General features: G+C 42.9%; 1 protein-coding gene across 1 annotated transcript in view; it reads right to left on the bottom strand.

Moving 5' to 3' along the window:
• POU2F1 (POU class 2 homeobox 1) overlaps positions 1 to 12,384 on the bottom strand; it is a 218,896-nt gene extending 206,512 nt beyond the window's left edge. Inside the window, 1 exon segment of the mRNA XM_056559889.1 lies at positions 12,265 to 12,384. Coding sequence (XP_056415864.1) covers positions 12,265 to 12,319 — 55 coding nt within the window. The 5' untranslated portion in view covers positions 12,320 to 12,384.
• Positions 12,385 to 12,882: the final 498 nt, after the last annotated feature.

Here is a 12,882-nt window from a genome sequence, read left to right as displayed (position 1 = left end):
GCAGGATAAGTCATCAACTGCCGAGCCGAGACGTTTGTGACGAATCGAATTTACTGTAAGTTCGCTCATCTCTAGCGATTACCCTTTTTTTTCGGTCTATATTTGGCACAAGTGTCCTTTTTTTGCGCCTTTTGGTTTACACATTTCTGCTGATTTTGAGTCGTAATCCACCGATTTTAGCAATACACATGATATGGATGGATTCTACAAAATTACTTTGGCGCAAAGACATCAAAAAATAAATAAGTCACACAAATAGCTATCCATAACAAGAATGGATAAATACAGCGGCGGGACCCCCGCGATCAGGCATCTTATCCCCTATTCTATGGATAGGGGGATAAGAGGTCTTAGCGCCGGAGTACCCCTTTAAACCGTATGCAACCGGACATCCGTTTTCAAAACGTATACGGTTTAAAAAAGTACAGTGGTATATACGGTTCAGTCCGGTTTTGAGACATACGTTTTCTCGTACAGAAACCTGATACGGGAACCGTATTGCAAAAACGACATGTGACTGCAGCTTTATAAGAGTATAATGTACAATGTATAATATACAGATCACAAGCTCAGTATTAGAGATGAGCGAACTTACAGTAAATTCGATTCGTCACGAACTTCTCGGCTCGGCAGTTGATGACTTTTCCTGCATAAATTAGTTCAGCTTTCAGGTGCTCCGGTGGGGTGGAAAAGGTGGATACAGTCCTAGGAGACTCTTTCCTAGGACTGTATCCACCTTTTCCAGCCCACCGGAGCACCGGAAAGCTGAACTAATTTACGCAGGATAAAGTCATCAACTGCCGAGCCGAGAAGTTCGTGACGAATCGAATTTACTGTAAGTTCGCTCATCTCTAGTGATATCCATCATTGTTCTATAAAATATGCCGCAAAATCGAATATAAGATTTGCGAGGGCAAAATGGAAAAAGTTGAGTTTATTTTTTTTTCTTTTTTTCCTTTTTTTCTTTTTTAAGCTGAACTAATTTATGCAGTATAAGTCATCAACTGCCGAGCCGAGAAGTTTGTGACGAATCGAATTTAATATAAGTTTGCTCATCTCTACTCAGAATACATCCCGCCATCTCCCTCCTCCCAGTATGACATCTTATAGGTATAGGGGGGCAGTATAAACTAAATAAAAAAAAAAAAAAGGTGTTTTCCAACCAGGGTGCCTCCAGCTGTTGAAAAACTACAACTCTCAGCATGCCCGGACAGCCAACGGCTGTCCGGGCATGCTGAGAGTTGCAGTTTTTCAACAGCTGGAGGCACCCTGGTGAGGGAACACTGCTATAGAGGACAACACACAGAGCCTGAAGCTGCCGGCGGCTGCCTGTTCTGCATTACTCTCCACCATCCCGGCCGGCGGGCACAGCAGGGGCCTCATTATAATTACAGGTTGTCAGATTTCAGCCAACAAAAGCAAAAAAAAATATAAAAAGCCAACCTATTATTTTTCTAATAAAAAAAACAAAAACGCAAACGTAAAAGCCGAGTTCTAAGGTCACCGCCAATGGCCGACGTGTCATCCGTCCTGGACGCCGCCACATACATTATGATTAGACGCAGACACACGATGGGCCACGGGCCCGGCGCGGGGATTCATGAGGCCGTGTGCTTATTATAAAAGTCTGCAGGCCTGCAGCACATCGCGCCACGACATCCAGCAGGGGATTGAAGGGTTTCGCAATTAGGATAGACTATGAATCGGCAAATCAAAGATGGCGGGCCCCCCTGAAAGTGCTACCTACCTATGCATATGATTCGGGAAGAAAACCTGGGGTTTATGATGCGGCTTTGTCATAGGGGGAAAATCGACAGAAAGGGAACAACATGAATATATATTAATAAAAGTGATAAATGTTGCATCATAAAGGCTGCTATGGTCACAAAGCTTTCCACAGGTTCTGAACGGCATAAAACAGTGTTTCCCAAGCAGGCTGCCTCCAGCTGTAGTAAAACTACAAACCCCAGCATGCCCAGACAGCCAAAGGCTGTCTGGGCATGCTGGGGGTTGTAGTTTTGCAACAGCTGGAGACACCCTGGTTGGGAAACACCGGCATAGATCAGTGGTCTCCAAACTGTGCACCTCCAGCTGTTGAAAATCAAAAACTCCCAGCATGGCACCCCTCTTCTTCCTTTCACTGTCCTACTGCTCTGTCAGTCTTCACTTTATTTCTGGCATTCTGTTCATGAACCAGGATGCTCAGGATGAACCGAGATGGGTCCCTTTTGAATGGAAAAGCATTGCAGTGCATGGAATAGGGCAGTGTTTCCCAACTAGCGTGCCTCCAGCTGTGGCAAGACTACAACTCCCAGCATGCCCGGACAGCCAAAGGCTGTCCGGGCATGCTGGGAGTAGTAGTTTTGCAACAGCTGGAGGTACGCTTTGACGTCCAGACATGCTGGGAGTTGATGCAAAAGTTATAAGCACACTTGTCCAACTGGGCATGGTGGCAACAGCTGGAGGCATACTGGTTGAGAAACACTGGAATAGGGGGTGGACACGAGACAGGTGAGTTGCAGCCTTTGCTTTACTTCTGACATTCTGTTCATGAACCAGGAGGTTCAGGATGAACACTGCTGTACTGCAGTGCATGAAATAGGGCAGTGTTTCCCCAACCAGTATGCCTACAGCTGTGGCAGAACTACAACTATGGGCATGCTGGGAGTTGTAGAAAATACTGGAATAGGGAGTAGACACTAAACAGAAACCTGCCTACACTTTAATTTTAGACATTCTATTCATGAAGCAGGAGGCTCAGGGTGAACACTGACTGGTCACTTGTCAATGGGGAAAGCGCTACAGCAGTACACGGAATATAGATTGTAAACCGTTCAGAAATCTCTGCGCCTACACCATTCATGTGAATAAGGCTTGAAGAAATCCATGCACCTGCAGCAGAAAACAACCCTAATCACATGTATGGGACCGATTTCCAGTCTCTAAAAACACATGTGAACAGACATTTATACTTAGTCTCTCCTTGCGGTGAGCCATACACGACACACACAAAAGATTAAAAAATAAATAAATGTGTATATATATATATTCATACCCCACCCTACATAATTAATTTTATACTAAAATAATATTATATATATATATATATATATATATATATATATATATATATATATATAATATATATATATATATATATATACATACACACATATACATACATTCATTTTTTTATTATCATCATTTTTTAAAATAAAAATTATTATATATATTTTTGGTGTGTGCATCATGCATGGCTCACCGCAAGGAGAGATACAAATTTTCTTCCTTTTTGGGAGTGATATATATAGAACTTCCTCCGCAAGGAAAAAGCACCCAACACCAGGTCCAGGTAAAGTGCAAGCTACAGGATCTTTATTGCATCAAGAGAGACAATGCGATGTTTCGGCTAACAAGCCTTTTTCAAGCATGCAGGCTTGTTAGCCGAAACATCGCATTGTCTCTGTTGATGCAATAAAGACCCTGTAGCTTGCACTTTACCTGGACCTGGTGTTGGGTGCTGTTTCCTTGCGGAGGAAGTTCTATGTGGATCCAGTGTGGCACACTGGGGGTTGCACTGCACCACTCCTGAGCAATTCTGTGCTGGAAAATATTATTTATTATATATATATATATATATATATATATATATATATATATATATATATATATATATATATATATATATATATATATATATATATATATATATATATATCTATCTATATCTATCTATATCTATCTGCCGCGTTGATTTCATCCAGGCCAAGTGGACTGATGTATAATCCTGCGCTCCAGCCGACCGCCTTTTACCAAAGGGACAGAGATGTATGAATGGAGCCAGGGCTCTGACCACCCATTTCTCTGCGCCAGTCTGTGGCGCGTTACCTGCGACCGGCAGACAACGGGAGGGAGGGAGAGGAAAAAATATATAAAATACAAAAAAAAAACAAAATAATACAAGACTGGACATAATAAAGAGGATGCTACTGACGTCAGTCCTCGTGGGAGATAAAAATAAAAAAACTTATCAATGAAGATCGTATAAAAAAAAAAAATTATATATATACACACACACACACACACACAATCGACATCATAAGATCCAACGTAATATAACAAAACCGGTAACACTGCACCGTGTGACCCCCCCCCCCCAAGGCTGATCACCCCTCTTTGTGCCTGTAATTCCACCCCCCCCCCCCCCCCCCCCCACAGTAATCTTTTTACGGCCACGATGGGCCGGATCCGCCGGTGCTTGGGCCTGGAAATGATGGGATTTGTCTTTTTTATCTTATACAGGTTCCTACATGTCTCGCCCCCCCCCCCTTCCCTTCCCATGAATGTCATCCATGCGGCTAAAGCTTTGTTGTAATGTACTGGTTACTGGTGGAACTGGGAACGCCCCATACAAGAGGGAAGGTGGAGGGAGGCACAGACCCGGGCTCTCGGCTACTTTAGGTATTTAAAAATAAATAAATAAATAAAATTGCATAAAGTGCTTGATGTGTCACCTCCATGGGGCCGAGCATTACCCTTCAGACCCCAGCCCTCCCCCCTTCCAGGCAGCGGAGGACGGATTATTCACCAGGGTTGTGGGCCCTTTAAAAAGTATGCTAAACCTGGAGCACGGAAATGAATATGTAAAATAAGAAGGACCAGGGGGAGGAAATCCAGGACCGATAACATGTGGGGAAGAGATGGGAGAGGGGTCAGCGGAGCTGCCAGAGGGGAAGGGGCAACAGAGGAAAAGGTATAATGCATCATACAGAATGACAGGGGGTTTAATTATATATAGGTTTGTATCATTAAATTCAAAAAATTCTATATATATATATATATATATATATATATATACATATACATACATACACACACACACACATATATATATCTATTACAGCAAGTCACGTGACGCAGAGAAATGTATAAATATATACATTGTATACAAAAAGACAGGAATAGATAAGAGCAACTTTTCATGTACATTTATATTTTTTATGGTTATATTTATTATTTTCTACCGCACGACTGACGCCAGTCAGTCGTGCGGTAGAAAATAATAAATATAACCATAAAAATATAACTAAAAATATGCAACATAAATGATGTTTTAAATATTATATACATGTATATATAAACATGTTTAACTTAAAAACTCAAGGCGTACCGTAATAATAATAAAAACAATGATATATAAATGTATTTTATATACAAAAAAAATAATTATATATATATATATATATATATATATATATATATATATATATATATATATATATATATATAATAAAATATATATATTTTTATATATTATAAATATATAAAATATATATAAATATATAATATATTTTTTATATTTATATATAAAATAAATTTATTTTTATATTATAAATATATATAATAGGAATATTATAATAAGAAATACATTTATATATATAAAATATTAAAAAGCTAAACTGATAAAATAAAATCTTAATTTACAACTAAAATATATAGATGTTAACAAAAAAAATCCCCCAAAAAATATATATTTTTTTTAATGAAAAAAATCTAAATATATCAAATGCAAAATTAAAAGTCTAAAAAAAAAAAGAAAAAAAAAATTCAAAACAAAATTCACAAAAATATAAAATGCATACAAAATATGAATCTAACCACCAGTCACCACCCACCATTTATTCCAGTATATTTCTATTATCATCCCCCCCATAGGTTATAAATAATGTATACCCCGTACACCTATAATACTCCGCTCCAGTGCGATAACGGTTAAAAACGCAGACGGATTATAATTTGCCAACCAACATCATCCGCGCCAAACGCCCCAATCCTGGCGTTACTTGGATCCTGCCCCCCCGCCCCCAACCTTCCATCACAATCCAGATAAAGACCCCATTGTGGGGCCCCCCCAGGCAGGGCCCCCCGGATATATACAATTATAATAAGTGCAAAGAATAACACGCAGGTAAAAAGCTGCGACCGACAACATGGACGCGGCCATCGACCGCGACACCACAGCAGACAGGAGGGGGCAGGAGGTCACGGGTCAACTCTGGGGATAATAATGGGGGGGTGATTGTCCCGTATTTTTAGTAATGAATAGTGTTGAGCACGAATATTCGTAATGCGAATTTTTATCGCGAATATCGGCACTTCGCGTTTTCGCAAATACTTAGAATATAGTTCTATATATTCATAATGACGAATATATATTTTTTTCACATGCAAATTTTTATGCAAATTTTCTTATGGTAAAAAAAAAAGCGGACATAGCGAATATGCGAATTTTGCGAACATAGGACGAGTAATCGCCAATATATTCGCGAAATATCGCAAATTCAAATATGGCCCCTGCCGCTCATCACTAGTAATGAGGAGCAGGTGAAGGCCGGGGCAAAGTTATCCTCTGTATACACCAGTGTTTCCCCAACCAGGGTGCCTCCAGCTGTTGCAAAACTACAACTCCCAGCATGCCCGGACAGCCTTCGGCTGTCCGGGCATGCTGGGAGTTGTAGTTTTGCAACAGCTGGAGGCACCCTGGTTGGGGAAACACTGGTGTACACTGTATGTATAACAGGGAGCCATGGGATCATGTGTGTACAGCGCTGCGGTATATGTCAGCACTATATAATGAGTGGGAGCACCAGTGGGGACAGGGAGCCATGGGATCATGTGTGTACAGCGCTGCGGTATATGTCAGCACTATATAATGAGTGGGAGCACTAGTGGGGACAGGGAGCCATGGGATCATGTGTGTACAGCGCTGCGGTATATGTCAGCACTATATAATGATTGGGAGCACCAGTGGGGACAGGGAGCCATGGGATCATGTGTGTACAGCGCTGCGGTATATGTCAGCACTATATAATGATTGGGAGCACCAGTGGGGACAGGGAGCCATGGGATCATGTGTGTACAGCGCTGCGGTATATGTCAGCACTATATAATGATTGGGAGCACCAGTGGGGACAGGGAGCCATGGGATCATGTGTGTACAGCGCTGCGGTATATGTCAGCACTATATAATGATTGGGAGCACCAGTGGGGACAGGGAGCCATGGGATCATGTGTGTACAGCGCTGCGGTATATGTCAGCACTATATAATGATTGGGAGCACCAGTGGGGACAGGGAGCCATGGGATCATGTGTGTACAGCGCTGCGGTATATGTCAGCACTACAGTAGAGGATATCAGGGATACATAGGCCACTATAGAGGTTGAAGTTTTATGGGTGTATAAATAATGGCGCCATAATAACACACTCCCACAATGGCCGCCGTACGGGTTATTACTTCAGACACGGCGCAGACGTACGGTATAATGGAGGATCCGTGTGACGGGCCGGAGGGGTCCCCCCCCCCCCACAGAATGACGCCCGCTCTGGGGCTGTTTGTATAAATGACATAAAGAGGGGCTGATGGGAGTTATCCTGCTATAATAATGGGGGACATACACTACAGGGTATATACTCTTATATAACACTCACTATCCCCCCCCATATACTGCCCAGTATACACAACTGCTCACTATGTCCTCCCTGTATATAGGTCTGCATAAACCTCAGTGTATAATATATATATCTTATATACCCCTCAGTATATATAACTGTTGGGGACTCTGCTGTATACAGTACAATATACCCCTCAGGATATCACTGTATAGAGTATATATACCCCTCAGTATATCACTGTATAGAGTATATATACCCCTCAGTATATATAACTGTTGGTGACTGCTGTATACAGTACAATATACCCCTTAGGATATCACTGTATAGAGAAAAATTTTTTTATATATATATATATATATATATATATATATATATATATACACACACACCCCTCAGTATATCACTGTATATATTATATACCCCCATAGGTGACCCCCTGTATACAGTATATACCCTCAGTATACATCACTGTATATTATATACCCCCATAGGTGACCCCCAATATATACAGTATATACCCCTCAGTATATCGCTGTGTATATATATTATATACCCCCGTAGGTGACCCCCTATACACAGTATATACCCCTCAGTATACATATACCCCCGTAGGTGACCCCCCTATATACCCCTTTAGGTGACCACCTATACACATTATATACCCTTCAGTATATCGCAGTATATATTATATACCCCCGTAGGTGACCCCCTGTATACAGTATAGACCCTCAGTATACATCACTGTATATTATATACCCCCGTAGGTGGCCCCCTATATACAGTATAGACCCTCAGTATACATATATCCCCTTTAGGTGACCCCCTATATACCCCTTTAGGTGACCCCCTATACACAGTATATACCCTTCAGTATATCGCAGTATATATTATATAACCCCGTAGGTGGCCCCCTATATACAGTATATACCCCTCAGTATACATATACCCCCTTTAGGTGACCACCTATACACATTATATACCCTTCAGTATATCGCAGTACATATTATATACCCCCATAGGTGGCCCCCTATATACAGTATATACCCCCTTTAGGTGACCCCCAATACACAGTATATACCCATCTGTATATCGCAGTATATATATATATATATATATATATATATAACCCCGTAGGTGACCCCCTATATACAGTATATACCCTCAGTATACATATACCCCCTTAGGTGACCCCCTATATACAGTATATACCCCCTTTAGGTGACCCCCAATACACAGTATATACCCATCTGTATATCGCAGTACATATATATATAACCCCGTAGGTGACCCCCTATATACAGTATATACCCTCAGTATACATATACCCCCTTAGGTGACCCCCTATATACAGTATATACCCCCTTTAGGTGACCCCCTATACACAGTATATACCCCTCAGTATATCGCTGTATATAGATTATATACCCCCGTAGGTGACCCCCTATATACAGTATATACCCCTCAGTATACATATACCCCCGTAGGTGACCCCCTATATACCCCTCAGTATACATATACCCCCTGTAGGTGACCCCCTATATACAGTATATACCCCTCAGTATACATATATCCCCGTAGGTGACCCCCTATATACAGTATATACCCCTCAGTATACATATACCCCCTTAGGTGACCCCCTATATACAGTATATACCCCCTTTAGGTGACCCCCTATACACAGTATATACCCCTCAGTATATCGCTGTATATAGATTATATACCCCCGTAGGTGACCCCCTATATACAGTATATACCCCTCAGTATACATATACCCCCTGTAGGTGACCCCCTATATACAGTATATACCCCTCAGTATACATATACCCCCGTAGGTGACCCCCTATATACAGTATATACCCTCAGTGTACATATACCCCCTGTAGGTGACCCCCTATATACAGTATATACCCCTCTATACATATACCCCCTGTAGGTGACCCCCTATATACCCTCAGTATACATATACCCCCATAGGTGAGACCCAATATATACAGTATATACCCCTCAGAGTGTGTGTGTGTGTGTGTGTGTGTGTGTGTGTGTGTGTGTGTGTGTGTATATATATACATACACACACACCCATAGGTGACCCCATATATACAGCATATACCCTCAGTATACATATACCCCCTTTAGGTGACCCCCTATATACAGTATATACCCCTCAGTATATCACAGTATATATGTTATATAACCCTGTAGGTGACCCCCTATATACAGTATATACCCTCAGTGTACATATACCCCGTAGGTGACCCCCTATATACAGTATATACCCTCAGTATACATATACCCCCATAGGTGACCCCCTATATACAGTATATACCCTCGGTATACATATACCCCCATAGGTGACCCCCTATATACAGTATATACCCTCAGTATACATATACCCCCGTAGGTGACCCCCTATATACAGTATATACCCCTCAGTATACATATACCCCGTAGGTAACCCCCTATATACAGTATATACCCCTCAGTATACATATACACCGTAGGTGACCCCCCTATATACAGTATATACCCCTCTGTATACATATACCCCCTTAAGGTGACCCCCTATATACAGTATATACCCCTCAGTATACATATACACCGTAGGTGACCCCCTATATACAGTATATACCCCTCTGTATACATATACCCCCTTAAGGTGACCCCCTATATACCCTCAGTATACATATACCCCCGTAGGTGACCCCCTATATACAGTATATACCCCTCTGTATACATATACCCCTGTAGGTGACCCCCTATATACAGTATATACCCCTCAGTATACATATAGCCCCATAGGTGACCCCCTATATACAGTATATACCCCTCAGTATACATATACCCCCGTAGGTGACCCCCTATATACAGTATATACCCTCAGTATACATATACCCCCGTAGGTGACCCCCCTATATACAGTATATACCCTCAGTATACATATACCCCCGTAGGTGACCCCCTATATACAGTATACATATACTCCCGTAGGTGACCCCCTATATACAGTATATACCCCTCAGTATATCAATGTATATATACATTATATTCCCCTATAAACAGTATATACCCCGTAGGTGACCCCCTATATACAGTATATGCCCCTCAGTATATAGCAATATATATACAGTATTATATACCCCCGTAGGTGACCCCCTATATACAGTATATACCGCTCAGTATACATATACCCCCGTAGGTGACCCCCTATATACAGTATATACCCTCAGTATACATATACCCCCGTAGGTGACCCCCTATATACCCTCAGTATACATATACCCCCGTAGGTGACCCCCTATATACAGTATATACCCTCAGTATACATATACCCCTGTAGTTGACCCCCTATATACCCTCAGTATACATATACCCCCGTAGGTGACCCCCCTATATACCCCTCAGTATACATATACCCCCGTAGGTGACCCCCCTATATACCCCTCAGTATACATATACCCCCGTAGGTGACCCCCTATATACCCCTCAGTATACATATACCCCTGTATGTGACACCCTATATACATTATATACCCTTCAGTATACATATACCCCCATAGGTGACCCCCCTATATACAGTATATACCCTCAGTATACATATACCCCCGTAGGTGACCCCCTATACACCCTCAGTATACAAATACCCCCGTAGGTGACCCCCTATATACAGTATATACCCTCAGTATACATATACCCCTGTAGGTGACCCCCTATACACCCTCAGTATACATATACCCCCGTAGGTGACCCCCTATATACAGTATATACCCTCAGTGTACATATACCCCCTGTAGGTGACCCCCTATATACAGTATATACCCTCAGTATACATATACCCCCGTAGGTGACCCCTTATATACAGTATATACCCCTCAGTATACATATACCCCCGTAGGTGACCCCCTATATACCCTCAGTATACATATACCCCCGTAGGTGACCCCCTATATACAGTATATACCCTCAGTATACATATACCCCCGTAGGTGACCCCCTATATACAGTATATACCCCTCAGTATACATATACCCCCGTAGGTGACCCCCTATATACAGTATATACCCTCAGTATACATATACCCCCGTAGGTGACCCCCTATATACCCTCAGTATACATATACCCCCGTAGGTGACCCCCTATATACAGTATATACCCCTCAGTATACATATACCCCCGTAGGTGACCCCCTATATACAGTATATACCCCTCAGTATACATATAGCCCAGTAGGTGACCCCCCTATATACAGTATATACCCCTCAGTATACATATACCCCCGTAGGTGACCCCCTATATACAGTATATACCCCTCAGTATACATATACCCCCGTAGGTGACCCCCTATATACATATACCCCCGTAGGTGACCCCCTATATACCCTCAGTATACATATACCCCCGTAGGTGACCCCCTATATACAGTATATACCCTCAGTATACATATACCCCCGTAGGTGACCCCCTATATACCCTCAGTATACATATACCCCCGTAGGTGACCCCCTATATACCCTCAGTATACATATACCCCCGTAGGTGACCCCGCTGGCCCTCATTGTCCCGGCTCGTGTCCCCCGGGGGCCCCTCCGCCCCGGCCGGCTCCCGGTCCCCGCACAGCGGGCAGTAGGTGCGGGTTGTTATCCGCCTCCTCCGCCGCCGCTTCTGTTGCTGCCTCCTGTCTCCCCGGGCTCCGGTGGATTTACCGTCCCCCCCCCACCCCTGACGTTAATTATAATAATCCGGAGTACTAATAAATTATGCTAAACCGCAGTGTGTGTATGAATATGAATATGTAAAACGCGGTAATGATTACCTGCTGCCGCTGCCGCTGAACTCTCATCTTGACTCGCTGCTCCTCCGTCCGCCATTTTGAATATTTTAACCAAAATCACCCGGCCGATAATCCCTCCCCCTCCCCCCGCGCGGCCCCCCTCCTCGCTGCTGAGGAGACGTCTTTTTTTTTTTCTTTCTTGTAATCAATGTGCTTTATTGAAAACAGACAATTCAAACATCGCCCCCCCCCCCCCTTCCCCCCCGGCTCCGCCCACGTCCGTTGTCACTCAGGCAAAAGTCGGCGGCTGCAGGTGCTCGGAGGTGGGCGGGGCCTCTGGAGTTCCTGCGCATGCGCACGAGCGCGGGCAGGTGCCTGTGGCCGTAAACAAAGATTTCCGATGCTAAAAAAGATGTGCTGGGACTTGTAGTTCCACAATTTGGTGCATTTGTGACGTCAGGACTATGAGTCTATATTTATAACTCTGCTTCTCAATGGCTTAGGCCAGTGTTTGCCAACCAGGGTGCCTCCAGCTGTTGCAAAACTACAACTCCCAGCATGCCCAGACAGCTGTTGGCAGGCAGGTGCCTGTGGCCATAAACAAAGATTTTCGATGCAGAAAAAAAGGCATGCTGGGTCTTGTAGTTCCACAATTTGGTG

The sequence above is a fragment of the Hyla sarda genome, chromosome 2, assembly GCF_029499605.1.
Source record: "Hyla sarda isolate aHylSar1 chromosome 2, aHylSar1.hap1, whole genome shotgun sequence".
NCBI classification, from domain to species: Eukaryota; Metazoa; Chordata; class Amphibia; order Anura; family Hylidae; genus Hyla; species Hyla sarda.
Note: the sequence above shows the minus strand (reverse complement) of the source record. Positions and strands in the feature narration are given on the sequence as shown.